Source organism: Leuciscus leuciscus (assembly GCF_965113295.1).
Source record: "Leuciscus leuciscus genome assembly, chromosome: 13".
Classification (NCBI taxonomy): domain Eukaryota; kingdom Metazoa; phylum Chordata; class Actinopteri; order Cypriniformes; family Leuciscidae; genus Leuciscus; species Leuciscus leuciscus.
In genome coordinates, this window is record NC_138737.1 from 42,123,089 (window position 1) to 42,148,088 (window position 25,000).

A 25,000-nucleotide genomic window follows, 5' to 3' on the forward strand; every position below is an offset into this window, starting at 1 on the left:
TTAACTGTGTTTGACTGTTTAACTGTGTCTGACTGTGTCTGACTGTGTTTAACTGTGTTTGACTGTGTTTAACTGTGTGTAACTGTGTTTGACTGTGTTTAACTGTGTCTTACTGTGTTTGACTGTGTTTGACTGTGTTTAACTGTGTTTGACTGTGTTTAACTGTGTTTGACTGTTTGGCTGTGTTTGACTGTGTCTGACTGTGTTTAACTGTGTTTGACTGTTTGACTGTGTTTGACTGTGTCTGACTGTGTTTAACTGTGTTTGACTGTGTCTGACTGTGTTTGACTGTGTCTGACTGTGTCTGACTGTGTTTGACTGTGTTTGACTGTGTCTGACTGTGATTGACTGTGTCTGACTGTGTCTGACTGTGTTTGACTGTGTTCGACTGTGTCTGACTGTGATTGACTGTGTTTGACTGTCTGACTGTGTTTGACTGTGTTTAACTGTGTTTGACTGTGTTCGACTGTGTCTGACTGTGTTTGACTGTGTTTAACTGTGTTTGACTGTGATTGACTGTGTTTGACTGTGTCTGACTGTGTTTGACTGTGTCTGACTGTGGTTGACTGTGTTTAACTGTGTTTGACTGTGATTGACTGTGTTTGACTGTGTCTGACTGTGTTTGACTGTGTCTGACTGTGTTTGACTGTTTGACTGTGTTCGACTGTGTTCGACTGTGTCTGACTGTGTCTGACTGTGATTGACTGTGTTTAACTGTGTTTGACTGTGTTTGACTTTGTCTGACTGTGTTTGACTGTGTTTGACTGTGTTTGACTGTGATTAACTGTGTTTGACTGTGTTTGACTGTGTTTGACTGTGATTAACTGTGTTTGACTGTGTTTGACTGTTTAACTGTGATTAACTGTGTTTAACTGTGTTTAACTGTCTTTGTGTTTAACTGTTTAACTGATGCACAAGGTTAAATGTTTATCGTGATTCTATATTGTTTTCATCTGATCGTTGCACTCGTCTGTTGTCTGTGTTTATCTGTCTCGATGTCTCAGATTGATCTGCTGAAACAGGAAGTAGTAAAGAAAGATTCTGATTCGGCGACTCTGCAAACGAAGCTCGATGCGCTGACCAATCAGAACGCAGACTGCAGACAGCACATCGAGGTCCTGAAGGAATCTCTGACAGCCAAAGAACACAGAGCTTGTGTCTTTCAGACCGAGGTCAGCCCAAATCACACACACCTCTCACACACACACACCTCACACACACCTCACACACCTCACACACACCTCACGCACCTCACACACCTCACACACACCTCATACACCTCACACACACCTCACACACACCTCACACACACCTCACACACCTCAAACACACCTCACACACCTCAGACACACCTCACAAACCTCACACACACCTCACACACACCTCACACACCTCACACACACCTCACACACCTCACACACACCTCACACACACCTCACACACACCTCACACACACCTCACACACTCACACACACCTCACGCATTTCACTGCGATGTTACCGTGTTATTTTGCTTTAAGAATCTTCAGCTTGCCCTGCTTTGGCTGCATGCCATCTCTACAGCTCATATGAAATATAATATTTATTCACTGGACACTAAATATGTGTTTTCTGGTGTGTTTTGTTTTTCACAATGGAACGGTGAACCTCTCAGGTGAAGAGTAACCTGATCCTCAGTTCTCACATCTCACTGCATTTTTAATAGTCTGAAATGCTGTAACCTGCATATTTATCAGACTTGAATAGGTGTCTATTTTGATTATAAAATAGCCAGGAAACATCTTAAAGTGCCGTTATTTTAAAGGCTGCTAATGTTGTTTTGGCGTCTCCTACAATAGATTCACATTCATCCATGATCAAAAACACTGTAATGTCCTCATAATCTCCACTGCAGCATCAGCTCTTTCCTCTCAGTGTCTGAAACGCTTCCATCAAAGATTCAGTCTCCCTAAGCCCCGCCTCTCTGAGAGATGCTCTGCTGTGATTGGTCAGAAAACAAACACTCATTATCATATCTGAACAACACGAACCAAACTCTTCCAGTCTCAGATAAACTACAGTGTTTTAGGGCGGAGCTAAGAGACGCTGTTCAGCCAATCAACACCAGAGGCGGGCATTATGCTAATTAGCTACAAACCTACGCAGGATCGGCAGGAAGAGAGACTGAATTACTGACGACTCGTTTCAGTTCAGAATGGATTCTTTCTTTTAGGAGACAAAACATTTTCATGCTCTTTTATCTTTGCAGACCTTTAACATTCACGAACAGCTCTATTACACACTGCATGAAAGGTCATATCCCCAAAAATACATAATAAGGGAACTTTAAATGATAGAGAATAACATAACTATATCGCTGTTCTTATTTGACAAACTTCACAGAACTGGAAACGAGAAAGTTAGATGGTGTTTTTGTTGTTGTTGTATTAACTTTCAAAAGAAGAGGGTTAGTGTTGCTCCAGTGTTGGGTAACACCTGGGACCCTATCTCGCACCCAGCGCAATTGACTTTGAACAGCGACGCATGTCTCATTCCTATTTCTCACCCGACGCACAGCGGACTTTTCCCTCCACAGACGCACGTCTGTAAATTAGGGAATGAACTTGCGCTCCCAGGGGCGGTTCAGCGAAAAGAGGAGGCGTGTTCCGGCGCAAACGTTCCCTGGTGCTATTTTGCAGTTTCAGAAAACAATTCCGCCACTGACCAGGAGAAACCCAGTCTAAAGTCAGTGGTGTTATTCAGATGCTATTTTAAGGGCGCATGCTTGGCCATAGTGTAGCGTGTGCACTACGCACATACACTTTGCTTCTCTCATCTACACACAGACGCAGTTGTGCAAACCATACATAATTACAAGGAAAAATATTCCACATGAGGGAAATCATTGTTGTGTCCATGAAGATGTGAAAAAATAGGCATAAATCTAGCTTACACATTTACCCAAGTTATTATACGCCTGTTTAACCGAAGCTAATTTGTGTTTGTTTCTCCATCCCCAATGTCACTTCTCTGTGTTTTACTGACGAGAACGTCGGTCTCCTCGGCTGTGAACCGCTCCTGGCGCGCGTCTGGCAAATCCGCCGTTATAATAGCAATATCCTGCTCTTAAAGGGAATGTGAGATGACGCTCTGATTAGTTTATTTCACGTTACGCCCAAACCACACCTATGAATAATGAAGCTACTTCAGACCAACACATTTTAGATTTGCGTCGGGCGCAAGAGTCATTTATCCCGCCGGTATAATAGCAACAGCGCCCGAGACCCGCCCACAAAGTTACTTGCGTTTCGCGCTTGATACTTGCGTTTCAGATCGTTAAAATAGGGCCCTTTATTTCGATAGTCCACTTTAGACATTCTGCTAACTATAAGTAACTTTGCAGCTACATGTAAACTAACACTCATTAGAGTATCAGTAGACTGTCTGCTTCATATCTGCTAACACTTTATTACGATAGTCCACTTTAGATATTCTACTGACTATAAGTAACTTGACAACTACAAGTCAACTTATTCTACTAACCCGAACACTAACACCTAACCCTAACCTAACCAACTACATGTTCACTAACTCTCATTAGTGTATTAGTAGACTGTCTGCTATAGTCTACTAATACACTAATGAGAGTTAGTTAACATGTAGTTGAAATGTTACTTCTAGTTAGTAGAATGTCTAAAGTGGACTATCGAAATGAAGTGTAACCCAAAGTTGTGCTGATGTGGGAGATTTGGGTTTGAATCTGGTTAGTTTTGTGTCTCTGTCCACTTGCACATCTTTAACTGCCCATGATTTCCTGTTGACTTTTATAAAATAGTGACAAATAAAGAAGCAGCAAAAAGCCCACAGATGAAAGCCATGTTTGAGGATTGCCTTTGCTCCTGAAGGTGGACACTCTGCGTGCGCGTCTGGAGGAGAGAGAGTCGTTCCTCAACAGAAAGAGCAAACAGATCCAGGACCTCATAGAAGAGAAGGGAACTCTGAACAGTGAGATCTGTGACCTGAAGGACATGCTGGACGTCAAGGAGAAGAAGATCCACATCTTGCAGAAAAAGGTACACAAGACATGTTTGAAAAGCAATTCAGATGATCAGCAGTTTTACATACTGATGCTTCATTCAACAGTACTGTACCAAGACAGGAACCAAAGTGTGTAAAAGCCACATACTATACAGCTGTTGGCAAATGTTTCCACCCACTCCTCTTTTTTTAAACCCCATAAATCATTAGCAGTATCTCAAAATAAGCTGTTTGCAGTTTCTATGCAATGTGACGTCACATTTGTTTAGGCCCCGCCCACAACTGCTGACAAAGCCCTCCCTATAAGCACAGACCCCTCCCACAACTGCTGACAAACTCCTCCCTATTAGCACAGACCCCGCCCACAACTGCTGACAAACAAACTCCTCCCTATTAGCACAGACCCCGCCCACAACTGCTGACAAACTCCTCCCTATTAGCACAGACCCCACCCACAACTGCTGACAAACTCCTCCCTATTAGCACAGCCCCCTCCCACAACTGCTGACAAACTCCTCCCTATTAGCACAGACCCCACCCACAATGGCTGACAAACTCCTCTCTTTTGGCAAAGACCCCTCCCACAACTGCTGACAAACTCCTCCCTATTAGCACAGACCCCTCCCACAACTGCTGACAAACTCCTCTCTATTAGCACAGACCCCGCCCACAATGGCTGACAAACTCCTCTCTATTGGCACAGACCCCTCCCACAACTGCTGACAAAGCCCTCCCTATTAGCACAGACCCCTCCCACAACTGCTGACAAACTCCTCCCTATTAGCACAGCCCCCTCCCACAACTGCTGACAAACAAACTCCTCCCTATTAGCACAGACCCCGCCCACAACTGCTGACAAACTCCTCCCTATTAGCACAGACCCCGCCCACAATGGCTGACAAACTCCTCTCTTTTGGCAAAGACCCCTCCCACAACTGCTGACAAACTCCTCCCTATTAGCACAGACCCCTCCCACAACTGCTGACAAACTCCTCTCTATTAGCACAGACCCCGCCCACAATGGCTGACAAACTCCTCTCTATTGGCACAGACCCCTCCCACAACTGCTGACAAACTCCTCCCTATTAGCACAGACCCCGCCCACAACGGCTGACAAACTCCTCTCTATTAGCACATACCCCTCCCACAACAGCTGACAAACTCCTCCCTATTAGCACAGACCCCTCCCACAACTGCTGACAAACTCCTCCCTATTAGCACAGACTCCGCCCACAACTGCTGACAATCTCCTCCCTATTAGCACAGACCCCTCCCACAACTGCTGACAAACTCCTCCCTATTAGCACAGACCCCTCCCACAACTGCTGACAAACTCCTCCCTTTTAGCACAGACCCCTCCCACAACTGCTGACAAACTCCTCCCTATTAGCACAGACCCCTCCCACAACTGCTGACAAACTCCTCCCTATTAGCACAGACCCCTCCCACAACGGCTGACAAACTCCTCCCTATTAGCACAGACCCCTCCCACAACTGCTGACAAACTCCTCCCTATTAGCACAGACCCCGCCCACAACTGCTGACAAACTCCTCCCTATTAGCACAGACCCCGCCCACAACCGCTGACAAACTCCTCCCTATTAGCACAGACCCCTCCCACAACCGCTGACAAACTCCTCTCTATTAGCACAGACCCCGTCCACAACGGCTGACAAACTCCTCTCTATTGGCACAGACCCCTCCCACAACTGCTGACAAACTCCTCCCTTTTAGCACAGACCCCTCCCACAACTGCTGACAAACTCCTCCCTATTAGCACAGACCCCGCCCACAACTGCTGACAAACTCCTCCCTATTAGCACAGACCCCGCCCACAACTGCTGACAAACCCCTCCCTATTAGCACAGACCCCTCCCACAACTGCTGACAAACTCCTCCCTATTAGCACAGACCCCTCCCACAACTGCTGACAAACTCCTCCCTATTAGCAAAGACCCCGCCCACAACTGCTGACAAACTCCTCCCTATTAGCACAGACCCCACCCACAACTGCTGACAAACTCCTCCCTATTAGCACAGACCCCGCCCACAACGGCTGACAAACTCCTCTCTATTGGCACAGACCCCTCCCACAACTGCTGACCAACTCCTCTCTATTGGCACAGACCCCTCCCACAACTGCTGACCAACTCCTCTCTATTAGCACAGATCCCTCCCACAACGGCTGACAAACTCCTCCCTATTAGCACAGACCCTCCCACAACTGCTTATAAACAAACTCCTCCCTATTAGCACAGACCCCGCCCACAACTGCTGACAAACTCTTCCCTATTAGCACAGACCCCTCCCATAACTGCTGATAAACAAACTCCTCCCTATTAGCACAGACCCCTCCCACAACTGCTGACAAACTCCTCCCTATTAGCACAGACCCCTCCCACAACTGCTGACAAACTCCTCCCTATTAGCACAGACTCCGCCCACAACTGCTGACAAACTCCTCCCTATTAGCACAGACCCCTCCCACAACTGCTGACAAACTCCTCCCTATTAGCACAGACCCCTCCCACAACTGCTGACAAACTCCTGCCTATTAGCACAGACCTCTCCCACAACTGCTGACAAACTCCTCCCTATTAGCACAGACCCCTCCCACAACTGCTGACAAACTCCTCCCTTTTAGCACAGCCCCCTCCCACAACTGCTGACAAACTCCTCCCTATTAGCACAGACCCCGCCCACAACTGCTGACAAACTCCTCCCTATTAGCACAGACCCCTCCCACAACTGCTGACAAACTCCTCCCTATTAGCACAGACCCCGCCCACAACTGCTGACAAACTCCTCCCTATTAGCACAGACCCCGCCCACAACTGCTGACAAACTCCTCCCTATTAGCACAGACCCCTCCCACAACTGCTGACAAACTCCTCCCTATTAGCACAGACCCCTCCCACAACGGCTGACAAACTCCTCCCTATTAGCACAGACCCCTCCCACAACTGCTGACAAACTCCTCCCTATTAGCACAGACCCCGCCCACAACTGCTGACAAACTCCTCCCTATTAGCACAGACCCCGCCCACAACTGCTGACAATCTCCTCCCTATTAGCACAGACCCCTCCCACAACTGCTGACAAACTCCTCCCTATTAGCACAGACCCCTCCCACAACTGCTGACAAACTCCTCCCTATTAGCACAGACCCCTCCCACAACTGCTGACAAACTCCTCCCTATTAGCACAGACCCCGCCCACAACTGCTGACAAACTCCTCCCTATTAGCACAGACCCCGCCCACAACTGCTGACAAACTCCTCCCTATTAGCACAGACCCCTCCCACAACTGCTGACAAACTCCTCTCTATTAGCACAGACCCCGCCCACAATGGCTGACAAACTCCTCTCTATTGGCACAGACCCCTCCCACAACTGCTTATAAACTCCTCTCTATTGGCACAGACCCCTCCCACAACTGCTGACCAACTCCTCTCTATTGGCACAGACCCCTCCCACAACTGCTGACCAACTCCTCTCTATTAGCACAGATCCCTCCCACAACGGCTGACAAACTCCTCCCTATTAGCACAGACCCTCCCACAACTGCTTATAAACAAACTCCTCCCTATTAGCACAGACCCCGCCCACAACTGCTGACAAACTCCTCCCTATTAGCACAGACCCCTCACACAACTGCTGACAAACTCCTCCCTTTTAGCATAGACCCCTCCCACAACTGCTGACAAACTCCTCCCTATTAGCACAGACCCCGCCCACAACTGCTGACAAACTGTTGATGAATGACCTGAATTGACAATCCTGCACAGACATGTCCTCCATATATTCACCTCATTCATGTTGGTGACAAGACATGTCACAGATATGATACTGTGACATTTCTGACAGCAAGTATGAAGACTAAATCTACATTTCCATCTCAATAATGCTTCAAACTTGTGAATGTGACTTGTGAGGATGTGGTACAAATTGAGGCGGCTTAGACCGGTCATAATCTAGACTCCTGTGGCTGTTTCAGTGGTGTATCTGCATACGTAATTGGAGCCAAACTCTCTCAGTTTAGAACACAAATGTTCTGAGTTAAGAGCCCCACAGAGAGAGTCTTGTTTAAACACACACCAGTGTAGTGATTCTCTCACAGTCCCACAGATGCTCTCAATTACAACCAAATTCACATGGAAATCTGGAGCATATCTTGCCTAGAGACAGTTTGCAATGGACACACATAGATCAGAAACTTGAAGTTAATCTGAATACACGATACACAGAGCTGTAAACTTATCATGGTGTTAGAGAAACGCTTTCTAAGCAAGAGCACCTCTTTCACTCTTTATCTCCCAATCCACTGCAAATCAAATATCAGCTCATTATTTTATTTTTTGCATGGGCTTTTTCGAGTTTTACTAACTCAAATAAGTTAGTTGAGATAAGTTTTTGCTTATTTTGTCATTTCAAAGACATTGCACAAATCAACTGGATAAGCACAGCAAATTAAGTTTAGTTAAATCCAAATTCAAAAGATCCCACACCTAATATTACTTTTCTGAAGTGTAAATCAATCATATTCAAAGCACATACCAAGGTTGTTGTTCTAGGTTAAGCAAAGTGCTTTAATTGAGAAAAACAGGTGTTTTGGAGAGGCTGAGAAGGCTTTTGTTGTGCATGAACACACAAAATATATATATAATGGACATGATTCGAACAGGTTTAATGGTCCTGAAAAATAGTCCCACTTGTGCTCCTCGCGGTCAACAATGAGCGCATTGGAAATGAACGGGAGACGTATTTCATCTAGTGGAAGTGTTTGGCACTGCAGCCGAACACAATCTTACTGAAATTTAAAATAGTATTTTTGTGCATTTTTCATAACAATAAACGTAAACTTCTGTAACAATTTTTTTTTTTTACTTTTTCACTTCAGCAATAATCTGCCAAGTGTCGTCTTTGAAAAGAGATCAAACTGAAGTCTGTCCTTTAAAGCATTCAAGATTTACCAGTGTAATTTAATTACTTCAATTTAATTTTCAGGTCTATGCTCAGAAGGTAATACATTTATTATAAATACAGCGTAAATATAATTTAGTACAATAAAATCCCTAAAAATACAAAATATTAAATAAAAAAACATTATCAAAAATATATATATAGTACATTCATTTCTTTGAAATAAAAAAAAAGTCAGTCATTTTTGACCGACACGTGAAGAGCACCAGAGGGTTAAATATATAAATATATCAAGTGAGTAAAACATTAGTTGCAGAAACATACAGTGATGTGAATAAGTATGGACACCCATGTTAAAGTTGCCTAAAAAGAGGAATAAAAAATCATCTTTTGGAAATTGATCTTAATGCCTTAATTTAAAAAATGAGGAAAAATCCAACCTTTAAGGACACCAATTTTCTTTGTGAATGAATAATGTATCGTAAATAAATAAATGTTCTTCCTTAAAATACAGGGTGCATAAGTCTGGACACCCCTATGTTAAATTCCCATAGAGGCAGGCAGATTTTTATTTTTAAAGGCCAGTTATTTCATGGATCCAAGATACTATGCATCCTGATAAAGTTCCCTTGGCCTTTGGAATTAAAATAGCCCCACATCATCACATAGCCTTCACCATACCTAGAGATTGGCATGGTTTTATTTCAGCTAGCCTAATAGCTGGTTTGATTTGCATTGAGAGATGATCTTATGAAAAGTACCCCATGCCAATCTCTAGGTATGGTGAAGGCTATGTGATGATGTGGGGCTATTTTTATTCCAAAGGCCAAGGGAACTTTATCCGGATGCATAGTATCCTGGATCCATGAAGTAACTGGCCTTTAAAGCTGTATTTTAAGGAAGAACATTTATTTATTTACGATACATTATTCATTCACAAAGAAAATTGGTGTCCTTAAAGGTTGGATTTTTCTCATTTTCTAAATTAAGGCATTAAGATCAATTTCCAAAAGATGATTTTTTTATTCCTCTTTTTAGGCAACTTTAGCATGGGTGTCCATACTTATTCACATCACTGTACAAACTGCAGCTCTAACTGAAGTGATGTAACCAATTCCTGGAAATGCATTATTATTAGTAGAAGTAGTTGTATTTATTTTTTTAATCCGGCCCATGCAAGGTTCATGTGAAGTATTTCTCCTCAGAATGACTAGACTAATGAAGTGTTAACAGTGATTACCTCTGTGTCTCTCAGTCTGAGAACCTGCAGGAGCAGTTGAAGGACCGGGAGAAACAGCTGGAGAGTCTGGGGAACAGAATGACGTCTCTGCAGAACGACTCCAGCAACACCGACACCGCTCTCATCACACTGGAGGAGGCTCTCTCGGAGACGGTGCTCGTATTCTGCTCCAAACACACACACTTACACACTTACACACTTACCTGAAGAGTAGATCTCCCACAAACCTGAAGATCCTGAAGGATTAGCTGTTCCAGTAGAGTTTAATTAAGCTGGAGCTAACGTTTGTCTCTCCAGGAGACGGATTGGACACCCCTGCCCAGAGATGTTTGAAGAAAATAAAATTTGCCCTGCACTGAAGCTCCATCTTTGTTCTAGAAGTGGACCCAAAAAAACAAAACAATATTTACTGTATGCAAATGACTAACCACTACTTTATCTTCTGTGACAGATAGAAGAGGCAGAAATGCATAAGAATGAAAATAAGGAACTGAAAAGCAAACTCGCCTCCCTACAAGAGCGTCTCTCAGACAAAGAGGTACGTGAGGAGAACTATCAGAGGGAACCCTGGTCTGGGTCACCACAGCTTTATCTGCAGATTTATGAATGTCTGGGTTGGACACACAGCAAACATGTTGTTCGGGTTTTGTTTGGAATTATGATGAGATGAGACTAAAGAGTTGCATCAATTTTGCTCACCGAACTTCAGTCCAAAACCCTGCAATCCAGTAAAGTCGCACGATGGCTCAGGTTGTAATGTTGTTGGTCGTGTAGAGAGAGAGAGGCGCTGAAACACAGGGCTAGAAGTACAACTAAACAAGACACAGGTGAACATAATCAGAAACCCTGTAAATGAAACCTAGAGAAGTAAAAAAGGAAAGGAGTGAGAGACATTCAAGCTATTCTCCTTATTAGGAGTCAGTGTATCATCAGAATGATCCTGAAATTGATATTTCAAGTCAAGTCAAGTCAAGTTTATTTGTATAGCGCTTTTCACAATACAGATTGTATCAAAGCAGCTTCACAGTATTAAAATAAGGTAAAATAAATCTGCATATAGTTGCTTTAAGTCAATGATGACTCTTTTGGCTCACATCTTCCTTCTGGTTGCTTGTATAGTCAAGCACTCACTAATGCCTGGCCAACTGTGGCTCATTAGTTTTAATCATGCCATATGCGTTTAGACGGAGTGATTTGATGAAACCAAAACAACGGTGAAACACCAGCCAATGGGATTACTGCATGCACGTTAGTCTAAGGGTCTGTTTACACGACACCGTTTCAGCTAAACTCATACAACTTTTTATGCGTTTTGGCCTTTCGTTTACATGACAACGGTGTTTTGGAAGCCTGAAAGCACAAGGTTTTGAAAACGGTCTGATGACGGAAAGATGATTACGTCATGCACGTGTATTACGTGTTCAGTCTATAGTGTTTCATCGCCATCTAGTGGCCTGGCAGCAAAATACAGCGTTTGTAGTCATTTACGTGGATCCGTGTGAATGGGGATCGTTTTGACAATGATGTCGTCAGTACGTGGAAAAATCAGAGGAAAAACTTATCCAGTCTCTGGTGCGCGAAAATTTGTATGTTTTTTTTTTTTTTTTTCACATTTTTTACTTCATTGGAATGGTACGAAACTTGGTAAAGGCTTTAGCACTTGCTGTGTGAACACACACACACACACACACACAAAAAGAAAAATCATGGACATGATTCGAACAGGTTAAATAGTTCTGAAAAGAAAGTCACACTTGTGTTTCTCACGGTCAAAAATGAGCGCATTAGAAATGAATGGAGACGAATTTCCTCTAGTGGAAGTGTTTGGTACTGCAGCCGAACACAATCTGAGAAATCAGGCTCACATTTGCAACACAATTTGTTAGATTTATGCCTTTGATTTTCTAGCAGTTTTAGAGAAAAACGTGATTTTGAAAATATATATTTCATAAAAATTTAAAATAGTATTTTTGTGCATTTTTCATAACAATACACGTGAAATTCTGATAAGTTCACTTAAAAAAAAAATTTTTACTTCAGCAATAATCTACCATGTGTCGTCTTTGAAAAGAGATCAAACTGAAGTCTGTGCTTTAAAGCGTTCACGATTTTAAAGATTCACCACAGTTTAAGTTGGAAATGAAATTTTCAGGTCTATGCTCAAAAAGTGAATAAATGGATTAGAAATACAGCGTAAATATAATTCAGTATAAAAACTCCCTTAAAAATACAAAATATTAAATAAAAAACATTATCAAAATAAAATATAGTACATTCATTTCATTGAAGCATATCAATCTGCCTTATATCCAAGATATTATCAGATATTAATTTAAGAGCTTCTGTTCCTTTCTCTTTCTGCAAAAATGGCAGAGTTTTAGATGGCCAAATCGTTGGTGCTTCTTAGTTCCACACCAAATTTGTGGGCCTAATTTGCATAATTACTTTTGCGAATTGGGTTATAAAACAAACGTGCAATTAATTAACACCGTCAGCGGTGCGATTCACTCTCAGTGACCCCTCAGTGTCTCAGTCCCCGGGGGAACTTCATATCTCCTTCAGCAAAACTGTACTCCAATAGTCTCTGAAAAAGAGAGAGACTAGATATGTCCTCATCTCCCGTTATCCCTTTCTGTTCATCATGTCGAGGCAATCAAAGTTTATGAGAATGTTTCTTTTATATTCTCTTGAGTAAACAGACATCAATCTAGGATAATTATACCTTCCTGCTTTCTGTCATGGTGCCACATGTAGTGGTGGTTTCACAAGAGGAGCATTCATAAACATCCTGAGACTTTACAGCGCTAATAACAGTATCGGTGCGCTGATCAACAGAAGCCAATGATAATAGTGGCATATAGCCCACAGGCCTCTGCATATTTACTGGATGGGATTTATTGCTTTGTTGCAGTTATGAGTAACATCATGTTCAAACTACGAAAATAGAAATTCACTATAGGCAAAAACATATAGTATGATTTTGATTGGTTAAATTTTAATCAGTGTCGATGTTTGTTCTACATCTAAAGCCTTTATTTATAGATATGATACGCAACCCACTCATAAATCATAGCATCATTTTTGATTATTTATTTATTTATTTATTTATTTGTTTATTTGACAGGGACATTGCACAACAAATGTGTTGCACAGACCAGAAATAGCTACAAGCTAATTTTCATCTGTAGTCCCTGGACAGAGGCAAAGTGACAGCAGGTTAATACAGTGGACAATGCGCATTCCCACTAATGAGTCCATTCACAATACAAAATACAGATAAAACACATACAAAAGGATCATCTCAACAACCATGCAATTGCAATACATGCAGTATTTACAACTATTTACAGTTCCCTTTTAAATTTACCTTCTTACATTTTTAACAATACCATAAATAACCAATTTTGTGCTAATGATCACAAATCTGACCGTCTTTCAACCACTTCTTCAGGTTAAGTTTAAACTGATGCAAGGTGCTAATCTCTCGCATAGTTAAAGGCAACGAGTTCCACATCCCTGCAGCTTTCACAGAGAAGCAATTCTGTCCAAAGGTAGAGGACCTAAAGTTGACATAACAGTCTCCTCTGGAGGAGGCTCGCGTTGTTCTAAGTCCTACCTCTTCAAACGATTTCACAAACATTCTCAGTGACTGTGGTGCCAAATCATGAAAAATTTTATACACTAAACTGACATTCGAAAACAAAATGAAGTTTTCAAAAGTTAACAATTTATATTTCTTCACAATATTACAGTAGTGGTATGAAACATGTTTTTTATCTAAAATTTTGAGTGCCTGTTTGTACAAGCTTTGGAGCGGCTGTAAAGATTATGTGGACAAACATTAAAACTGTACTTTATGATAGAATATCTAAACAAGCATTCATGACGGTAAGATTTTATTTTTCTATTAGTAATAGATGGAACAAATATCGTCTGATGAATGGCTATGTTATTGTTCATTTTGTAATTTTATCTGAATACCAACATCTGTACGATTGACACGTTTACACGACAGCGATGTACTAAAAACGGAAAAGTTGTGTTTTTTGCGTACAGGCGACAACTTTGTCAAAATGATCCCCGTCCACACGGGTCCGCGAAAACGGTTAAAAACACTGTATTCTGCAGTCAGGCCAGTAGGTGGCGATGTCACTGAGTAAAGAAACACTACGGGCCTGTAGACGTAACACACATGATGTCACCATTTTCACAAATTCATGTTTTTGTAGTTTACACTGAGACGATAACAGTATCATTTTCAAAAATGTGCAAGTTTGCGTTTTCAGGCCCCAAAACACTAGTGTCGTGTAAATGAACAGCCAAAACACATTAAATAAATCCTGTATTTAGTTGAAAACTATGTTGTGTAAACAGTTTTGAGTTTAATTGATCTAATTCATTGATCTGTGACATGTTGAATATCACGTGTTGTGTGTCTGTTGATCAGGGCTTTGTGAACTCATTAATGTTTTTAGATTTGTGGAGTAAAAATGTGATTTTTAATTTTGAAGTGTAAAGATAAAATTAGACCTTTGGGGTAAGATGAACCACCCAGAATTGGCACAGATGGACCAGAGTGGCAGGTTTTTTCTAGTGATATTATTTTTTAATTTAGCACTTACTGTAAATCGTGGGGTTACTGTTTAAAAATTCCATTAATGTGATCATCTTTGCTTTTTATTAAAAACCTTTAGGCTAATTGAGTGAAATCATTCAATTTCAATTCATAGTGTTGCTATTATGACACATCTTCAATAAAATATGGGCAATTAAATATGTAAATATTTATATTTACATATACAAGTCATAGAATTAATGTACCTTTCAGATAAATCTGTGGTTTGTATGTCAGTCAGTGAAATTCCTGAATCTAGTGGTTTTCCGAATATTTGGGCTATAGACTCTGTTGACTCTGTTGTGTTTGGCTGGGGTGAAGGTGTGTGAAGCAGAGTGTGTTGCTCGCTGGAACCCGGAGCTGTCGGAGCGAGTGCAGGTTCTCCAGGCAGAAGCTGTCCGTCATAAAGAGCAGGAGGAGAAGTGTAATGCTGAAGTGCAGAGAGTGCTGGCTCTTCTGCGGGAGCTTCAGTCGGAACGCCTGGAGCAGGACAAGAGGATCCTCCAGCTGGAGAGGTACATGACAACCATCTCTCCTTGAGTTTAAAGGGTTAGTTCACCCAAAGATGAAAATTATCCCATGGTTTACTCTCCCTCAAGTCATCCTAGGTGTATATGACATTCTTCTTTCAGACGAATACAATCGGAGTTATATTAAAAAATGTACTGGCTCTTCCAAGCTTTATAATGGCAGTGAATGGCTGTTTCTGTTTTGAAGTCCATAAAAGTGCATCTATCCATCATAAAAGTGCATCTATCCATGATAAAAGTGCATCTATCCATGATAAAAGTGCATCTATCCATCATAAAAGTGCATCTATCCATGATAAAAGTGCATCTATCCATGATAAAAGTGCATCTATCCATGATAAAAGTGCATCTATCCATGATAAAAGTGCATCTGTCCATGATAAAAGTGCATCTGTCCATCATAAAAGTGCATCTATCCATCATAAAAGTGCATCTATCCATCATAAAAGTGCATCTGTCCATCATAAAAGTGCATCTATCCATCATAAAAGTGCATCTGTCCATCATAAAAGTGCATCTATCCATCATAAAAGTGCATCTGTCGTTTGGGCATTATTCAAGAATGGTTGGGTTTATCAAAAAGCTTTTAATAACATTTTGCCAGCACGGTCTGAAGATGATTTGAGCCAATTTTGGTGAAAATCGGATTGTTCAGAAAGTTCAAAATGCTGGTCGAATCGTCATGAGCCGAGGAATCAAGGAAAAATAATTTTGTAAACATAACTGCAAATTTGGACAGTTGGTGGCGCTAGAGTGATTGAGATGGAGACTTCAACATATTTGAGTATTGTTGATGCTGTCATCATCATCTATCTGTGAAGAAGAAAACTAATGGACAGAAACATCAGGTATCATTGCTCCAAAGAATAGTGAGAAGAAAAATAGAAGACTTTCATAATTCAGCTCAATTCAGTTCAAGTTTTGTTCAACTCCTCAACAGTGGCAACCAAACAATGTGATACACACACCTACAGTATACACACCTGAGATATACTGTGTTGTGTTGCAGACAAGTGAAGGAGAAGAACCAAAACCAGTGTGTGAACCCAGCAGGCCAAGCAGGAGAACTGAGTCCCAACACTCAAACACAGGTGAGAGTTCTCCTCAGTTCTCACAGATTATTACAACTCTCCTCAGAAACTGAACATGGCTTTATATTGCTGATTTATTCACACACAGTTTATTTTGGAATAGATCAAGTACATTGAGTTGTAGATTGAAGACAATTTTCCATATCTGTAGACAGGCTATCTTAGTATGGATTCCTTATCCGGGTCTTTAGCAGAGCTTTCATGGCATTTCCCAGGTGTGTGGACTTCTGTAATGGGGAAAACTGACCAGTCTTTCGTCAGAAGAACAGTTCTGTCAGTAACTAGGCTTTGTTTGCCTTTATTTAAAGGGAAAAGCAGCTCCAATAATCCTTTGGTGAAGTTATAGCAAAGACTTTTCCAGCCTATCTTGATCACTCCGTGTTTCCAATAAAAATGTGAAAAGTGTTTATGTGCCAGTTTAGTGTGTTTGTCTATAAATATGAGGAATACTGGAGATAGATATGAAGGATATACATGGATATTGTGTGATAAACAACTGTGTGTTTATATAATCTCATTCTCGTAGTTGGAGGATTTGATGGCGGCTCTGGACAACACCAGAAGAGAGCTGGACGCCACAAGGCAGCGGCTGTCCTCGACTCAGAATACTCTGTGTGAACATGACACTGAGCTGAGCCGGCTACGAGATGACCACAGTAAACAGCTCTCAGAGATCCTGCAGTTAAAGTGAGTGTAGGAAACCTCTGACCTGTGTTCATGTTCCTCTGGTTCCTGTGTAACCTTTCCTTCCAAAAGTCTGAGTTCTTCATATGAGCAGCGCCTCATGGTCATTCACTGTGTTTAGATGGCGGAATGATCTAGCCCAGTGTTATTTAAATAGCGGACCGCGGGACATAATAGCGGCATTTACCGTTTCTACAGATTAAAGTGAGCAGCGCGTCAGACAACGGAGCGGTTCACTCCACAAACACTCAGGGCCCTCTCTCACACCCAGCACAACTGACTTTGTACAGTGACGCATGTATCATTCCTATTTCTCACCCGACGCACAGCGGACTTTTCCCTCCACAGACGCACGTCGGTAAATTAGGGAATGAACTTGCGCTCCCGGGGGCGGTTCAGGGAAAAGAGGAGGCGTGTTCCGGCGCAAACGTTCCCTGGTGCTATTTTGCAGTTTCAGAAAACAATTCCGTCACAGACCAGGAGAAACCTCGTCTAAAGTCAGTGGCGCGTTCAGATGCTATTTTGAGGGCGCATGCTTGGCCATAATGTAGCGTGTGCACAACACACACACACTTTGCTTCTCTCATCTACACACAGAAGCAGCCGTTGACATTTTTAGAAAATCATACATTATTACAAGGAAAAATATTCCACATGAGGGAAATCATTGTTGTGTCCATGAAGATGTGAAAAATAGGCATAAATCTAGCTTACACATTTACCCAAATTATCATACGCCTGTTTAACCGAAGCTAATTTGGGTGTGTTTCTCCATCCCCAATGTCACTTCTCTGTGTTTTACGGCCCTGACGAGAACGTCGGTCTCCTCGGCTGTGAACCGCTCCTGGCGTGCGTCTGGCAAATTCGCCGTTATAATAGCAATCCGCCATGGAACAAGCGCGCCTGCTCTTAAAGGGAATGTGAGATGACGCTCTGATTGGTTTATTTCACGTTACGCCCAAACCACACCTATGAGTAATGAAGCTACTTCAGACCAACACATTTTAGATTTGCGTCGGAGAGTCATTTATCCCGCCGGTATAATAGCAACAGCGCCCGAGACCTGCCCACAAAGTTACTTGCGTTTCAGATCGTTAAAATAGGGCCCTCAGGGTTGATTCTGGGAATCATCTTTCAGAGCTATCTCTATAATATTTTTATCTGGAGCCAAAAGTGCTTCGTTCAAGCCATTTCCGCTCAATGCGTGTTGCTTCTCTCTATCCCTCACTGAACACGTAAAGCGCCGCATTAAGAGCTGCAGACGACGCGCTTATTTAATCAACAGAAGCAGAAACAGGTGAACAGTAAAATACTGTAGATACTTTCACTTAAATACTGCAGAAAACAAAACTGCAGCTAATACACTGACATTACCTGTCATCCAGATCACTCTGACTGTTCAACTAAACCAGACGGAGACTCAGTTAATGTGTGGCGTCTTTAGATATGTCTTTCATACGTTTAGCATTATTAATCAGTATATAAAGAGCATTTCATAATAAACAAAGTTAAATTTGGAAAATTATTTAGAGTTGGCAAGGAAAGAAAAACTTTTAAATTATTTGTTAACTTTGTTTTGTCCTCATGATGAGAGTTCTGATTATTAGATCATGTACTGAAGTAAAATATAAAAATGGTCCACACTTTTCTGAAGAGGTAAACCTGAACCTCCAGTGTGTTTCTCAGTGCCAAGGCCTTCTGTGTACCAGACACAAACATGTCTAAATGTAAAATAGCCTGTTAAAACCAGAGGTGGACAGTAACAAAGCACATTTACTTGAGTATAATTTTTTTCTTGAAACTTGTTACTTTAACTTCACTACATCTGAAGACAAATATACTTTTTACTCCACAACATTTCTGTCAAGGTCCTCGAGTAGAAAGTAACGTCATTCAGGGGATGATTTTGGTTGTATTCTGGTTGGAAGTGAAAGTCGGGTTGACGTCAGGACTCGACTGATGTTGGTTTCTGACGTCAACACGATTTTCATTTCCAACCCCAATACAACGTCTGTCCAACATTGGAGATTAACATCAATCTGACGATGGATTCTGATATCAAGCTGATTTTCATTTTCAACGTTGGGTTTGGTCTTCTAAATGCGAATTTTGTCCTTGTTTTGAAGCACACTAGCTTATAGATATCAGTAACACTAGCTTATAGCTTATAGATAACAGTAACACTAGCTTATAGCTTATAGATAACAGTAAGGCTAACATATTCATACTAAAAGCCAAAACACTTTAAATATGGCACAATTTGAGGGAACAGCCATTTGGGTGTCGGACACCATTGTGGACGTTATTGAGTGACTTATTCAATCTCACATTCAATCCCACTGGAACTGTGCTCTAGAAATACATGTGATATTGATATGAAGGCAGGCATAGATTCAGAGGCATAAGGTACTGTAAGTATTACACAGAACAATAATAAAACAATGCATTGACATTTACTTTTTTACTTTTGATACTTAAGTACTTTTAAAAACAAGTACTTCTTAAAAATCAGTCTTTACAACTTTTACTTGTAACGGAGTAATATTTGACCAGCAGTGTCTGTACTTTCTCTCAAGTAAGGGAGTGTGTACTTTGTCCACCTCTGGTTAAAACATCTGATCTAGCCTTTTTATATTCATATCCAGTAGGGAGAAATATTTACTTTTAATATAAACTTTCTTTTGTGTAAATTTTATAAAAGGACTACGGCTGCCTGAATGGAAATGTATAACTGTTCCAACAAAGACTCCGGAGCTCCACTGGGAAGGAGATATAGAGACCGGAGCTCTGGGAACTTTAATTGAAACCCCTGATCTAGGCATTCTCGGCATGTTGGAATTACTTTAATTACGAGATTCCGTCTCATAAAAACCGACCGGCCACAGATCGGAACCAGCCGATAATCACTTCTCTAAACTTGCACATTACTTTTATCTTACATGAAAGACATAAGCGTGTTTGAAAAGCTAAATAGCCTCCACCGGCTAGAGTTAAATAACTATGTGATTATGAGGTGTGTATAATTCAAACTACTTTAAGTAGCTCCCAACCGAATGACACTGACAGGAGCTGCCGTTAAAGGGATAGTTCACTTAAAAATGAACATTTCTGTGATTCTGTCATCATTTACTCGCCCTCAAGTTGTTTCAAACCTGTATGAGTTTCTTTCTTCTGTTGAACACAAAGGAAGATATTTTGAAGAATGTGGGTAACCAGTTAACAGTAGCCATTGATTTCCACAGTATTTCTTTCTTACTATGGAAGTCAATGGGGTCCATCAGCTGTTCAGTTACTGACGCTCTTCAAAATATCTTCCTTTGTGTTCAGCAGAAGAAAGAAACTCATACAGGTTTGAAACAATTTGAGGGCAAGTAAAGGATGACAGGATTTACATTTTTTTAAGTGAGCTATTCCTTTAAGTCGGCACACATGTGCTGTTCTCCTTCCCCTCTCTCCTGAACACTTCTGCTCATTAACGCTCATGCTAATGGTTGCCAGATACCTAGAAAAAGTAACCTGGTCTAATGAAGAACGTGAACTCATTTGTGCGCTGGGAAAGAGATTGGGTTCTCAAAACAATGCCTTGAATATACATGGCAAAATGTATACAAACAAATATTAACAACAGCCTACAGAGGAAAAGTGGCTCAATACCTGCAGAATCACAGACCAAAAGTGGTTCATGGTTTTTACAGTTGTTGCGGTTGCGTCAAATCTCTCTCTCTCTCTCTCTCGATCTCTCTCTCTCTCTCTCTGTGTGTGTGTGTGTGTGTGTGTGTGTGTGTGTGTGTGTGTGTGTGGGAGAGAGGGATTTGTTTAGAGAAGTCTAATGATTAGGCAGTGGTTTGTTAAGATTCCCTGCTGGACCTTTTGGGTAAGATTGTGCACATATACAGCCTAAACTCTTCCGATCACAGGAAGAGAGCAGGGGATTGTGGGTTATCACTGAAACGCTCCTGCTGTGTGTGTGTGTGTGTGTGTTTACTGTGTTTCGTGTTTGTGTCTGCTTCTATTTAAGTAATGATTTACCGTATGCCGTAACCCCCTCCCTCCCCTTCTCATCAGACAACAGGCTCTTCTGGCGGTCGGTGAGCAAGGTCTTCGAGAACTCTCTCCCGTCAGGAACACGTCGACCCCTGAAGACGTGATGACCTTGAGGAGAGAGAAGGAGAGGTTCATGAATCACCCCAAACAGCAGGTCAGTTCATTCCCCCTGTGCTTTCATTCTTTCAGTGTGAGTGAATAATATATCTGAAGTTCCTAATCATCCAGTCCTGTCAATCATCAGTACGAGCGGATATAAGACAACACACACTTAAACCCGCCCGAAACACGCCTCTCTGGAACAGCGTCACACACACACTTCATTTCACCAACAAGTGGAAGTTTTGTCAGAAAACGGAAAGAAATCACTGGAAACTCGCGAGATCGCAAAACCAACTTGATGAAAGCGACCGTTTGCTGGTGTTTGTGTTGTTTACTTACAGATTTAACCCGAGCGCTGATGTTTTACCTCAGGTTTACTGTGAAAACTGATACACTGATCATAAAGATTAACTTGTGTCAAGATTGCGCATTAGTCACACACAAATAAAGTTGTTTACCGTTATTTCACAAAAGAAAGAGGACACGTACTTAGCTGACTTACATTACAACTACAAATGCGGTATTTCAGAGCTTCAGCATCTCTCCCAGTACAGGGATATTTCAGAGCTTCAGCATCTCTCCCAGTACAGGGATATTTCAGAGCTTCAGCATCTCTCCCAGTACAGGGATATTATTTCAGAGCTTCAGCATCTCTCCCAGTACAGGGATATTTCAGAGCTTCAGCATCTCTCCCAGTACAGGGATATTTCAGAGCTTCAGCATCTCTCCCAGTACAGGGATATTTCAGATCTTCAGCATCTCTCCCAGTACAGGGATATTTCAGAGCTTCAGCATCTCTCCCAGTACAGGGATATTTCAGATCTTCAGCATCTCTCCCAGTACAGGGATATTTCAGAGCTTCAGCATCTCTCCCAGTACAGGGATATTTCAGTCAGAGAAGCAGAGCCCCCGGAAAACTGGAGTTGCTTTATTTTATGACATATGCGGAGCTAAATATGGATATCAGTCCGGTATAAAGAGACGAGACGTACTGACAGATTAAATAAAAACATGATTGTGAGAGCCTATATGATTCGTCTGATTTCTTCAAGCGGTCATATTTACCATGTTTACTATGGTAATGGTTTGGGCACTAGTCTTCTGCATCACGTATACATATTTCTGCCTTATACGGTGATCAGAATTCACATCGGATCACAAACAGAAGGTATTCAAATATCTAAAATGATGTTAAAAGTCTTTAATGCTGACGTTAGCTGGTGTCTGGACTCATCCATCGCTGTCGTCTCCAGTAAACTCTTCCTCTGTTCGTCTCCAGACTCGGGTAAACTCTTCCTCTGTTCGTCTCCAGACTCGGGTAAACTCTTCCTCTGTTCGTCTCCAGACTCGAGTAAACTCTTCCTCTGTTCGTCTCCAGACTCGGGTAAACTCTTCCTCTGTTCGTCACCACTCCTCAAGCCTCGGGGTTTGAACCGCCTATGAGGACAGCAAACCAAGTTCATTCACCATTAGCCATCAGGACTGGATGGGCAGACGAACTTATGAAAGATGTCACACTAATGACAAGATTCCAAACTAAATATGAATACGCTGGACCACAGCCAATCAGATCAGTGTGAGAAAGAGTGCTAGATTTCTGGCCACTCGCTCACAACACAATGCATTGATGAAATGCATAAAACTAATGGTGAACATGCAGTATAGCCTGTATTTGTATGAGTTCCTGATGCTTCTTCAGATTGCATGTGTTGTGGGATTCGTCACAGTCTCTGTTCCTGAACCTCTTGTCCATGTTTGAGGTTTAATTCATAATGAGGAGTTCTGGACAAATGTGTCACTTAAATGTCACAGTCATGGCTGGATAGGACGCCGTTTGAGAGCACTTCAGTGCATTTCAGTCCAGTCATCATAGCATTGCCTCACTGAATTATTCACGAAGGTTGAATAAATATTTACTAATAAGCACTGCCCGTAACCAACATTAACGGTTACTCACACACAGTAATGTACTACGCTATTAGACTGTGTGTGAGTCAGTGTCTGAGCGAGTTTGGTGGGAATGTTGTCTCTAGGCCAAACAGATGACTTGTAAACAGTTGGGAACGAGAGAAGGAATTTCAGGGAAGTAGCCATTATCTGTTTAACACTGAGTCAGTCGTTCTTCAGTGAGGAGAAGATGGGAACCGCCGTCGACACATGAGTGTTCTGTGACGAGTGTACTGTCACTATCATACTAGAGATGTGCAGCCTATAGCTCAACAGTTTTTGTGTTGTATTATTTTGTATTTTATTCGGAAAAAATTGGGAGTGTGTGGAGCTTAAACCGGTCATTCATAAAATGACATGAAAAGCCTGTTCTCTTCTTTGCTGTTATGTTCATTTGGAGAACATGTTTGAGGAGCTTCACCTCTTCTGATGGACCATCACTGAGTTTCTACAGAGACTAGGCTTGGCACGATAGTCGGTGTTACCGGTGTAAGTGTTACACGGTGTTCAGTCGCAACACCGGTTTCATCACTTGCCCACCGCAGCACCGCGAAAAATTTTTTTGAAGCAATTACGCAGTATCCGTATTTTCTGTCACCAGTTGACTAGCGTTGGATGATCACACTCGACCATTCAAGCGCGACATAAGACCGCGCTGTAAAAAGTCCTGCCTATTACACACACACACACGCACACACGGAAAAGATGCGCGTCAGTATCGAGTTCTCTTTCCGGCCTTGAACAAGGATTGGTATAGCCAACCGGTAGCCTAATAATCATGAATGCACTCTCGTGTGCATGAATGAATCTTTTAACACATCTCCAGCGAACGGCTTCTTCACGCAAAAGAAAAACTCTTCATAAAGCGCAGTGAAATTCATGTGGCGTTTCCTGATGGAACGAGGTTGTTCGTTAACTTCATTTTATACGTGCAATTCACACGAGCTCTAAACGAATGCGAGAATGCTGCGATTAGTCAAACTTTATTAATGAAACAAAATCAGAGGGAATAGGTTCTTTAATGTATTTTTTTTTTTCTTTTTTTTTCTTTTTTTACCGGTTGGCCGGTCACACGGCTTACATAGTTCTCAGTTAGGCTAGTGCGGAGACCAGGGCCGGGTTTCCCGATAACGATGTATCTTAGCTCTTAGAGCGTTCTCTATGTGCAAGGTTACGCTCGCGGCAATTCCACGCGCGTTTCCCAAAATGCGCGAGAACGCGTTCGTGCTACTTAAGAGTCGCTGTCCATTCGCAAAGTGCTGAAATATAACCTTACATTGTGTATTCTTATTCTTTTTAATAAACGTTCTGTTTAATAAGCGTTTGCCATTGTACTGTTTTGTTGTTGCGTTTTTCATGAATAATAACGAACCCACGGTACCCACCATTCAAACACTGTGGTTGAATCCGAAATCGCGCCCTATACCCTCAAATAGGGCGTTATTGTTCTCAACATGATCTCAAGCAGTGAAAAACACTGACAACGCGCTGAAAGACAGGACCGAGCAGGTATTAATATGAAACAAAGTCTCAACTTTCAAAATTGGTCAGTCAAACAAAAATAAAATAGGCCTACCGTTTTTTGGCGGTGACAGATTGCCTCAGTTAAAGCAAAGTTCAAATCCACCGAAGTTAATCAATAACTCTTCTGACTGCTTTGTCGCACAAAAATGGTGGAATTTGATTGGTCAGATCGCATGTCACTCAAACTCAATACGAATGATGAATTGACGTCATGTAAAAAAAAAAAAAATTGGAATTCTTGGAATTGAGAAACAGGTGTTGCCATGGTTTCTAATTGATTCTCA

General features: G+C 41.8%; 1 protein-coding gene and 1 long non-coding RNA gene across 3 annotated transcripts in view; one reads left to right on the forward strand and one right to left on the reverse strand.

Moving 5' to 3' along the window:
* LOC309512032 overlaps positions 1–25,000 on the reverse strand; it is a 76,857-nt gene that overhangs the window by 19,299 nt on the left and 32,558 nt on the right. The gene's annotated exons all lie outside the window — the stretch shown is intronic.
* Positions 1–25,000, forward strand: part of LOC309511989 (ELKS/Rab6-interacting/CAST family member 1) — a 41,665-nt gene that overhangs the window by 8,184 nt on the left and 8,481 nt on the right. The window contains exons 4-12 of one of the 2 annotated variants that reach the window (XM_082187393.1): positions 1,005–1,172; positions 3,884–4,051; positions 10,195–10,332; positions 10,631–10,717; positions 15,116–15,309; positions 16,334–16,415; positions 16,942–17,102; positions 21,165–21,297; positions 22,525–22,927. In XM_082187393.1, coding sequence (XP_082043519.1) covers positions 1,005–1,172; positions 3,884–4,051; positions 10,195–10,332; positions 10,631–10,717; positions 15,116–15,309; positions 16,334–16,415; positions 16,942–17,102; positions 21,165–21,297; positions 22,525–22,677 — 1,284 coding nt within the window. In that variant the 3' untranslated portion in view covers positions 22,678–22,927. Of the gene's footprint in view, positions 1–1,004; positions 1,173–3,883; positions 4,052–10,194; positions 10,333–10,630; positions 10,718–15,115; positions 15,310–16,333; positions 16,416–16,941; positions 17,103–21,164; positions 21,298–22,524; positions 22,928–25,000 lie in introns of those variants that run through there. The other variant, XM_082187392.1, reaches the window with a different exon arrangement.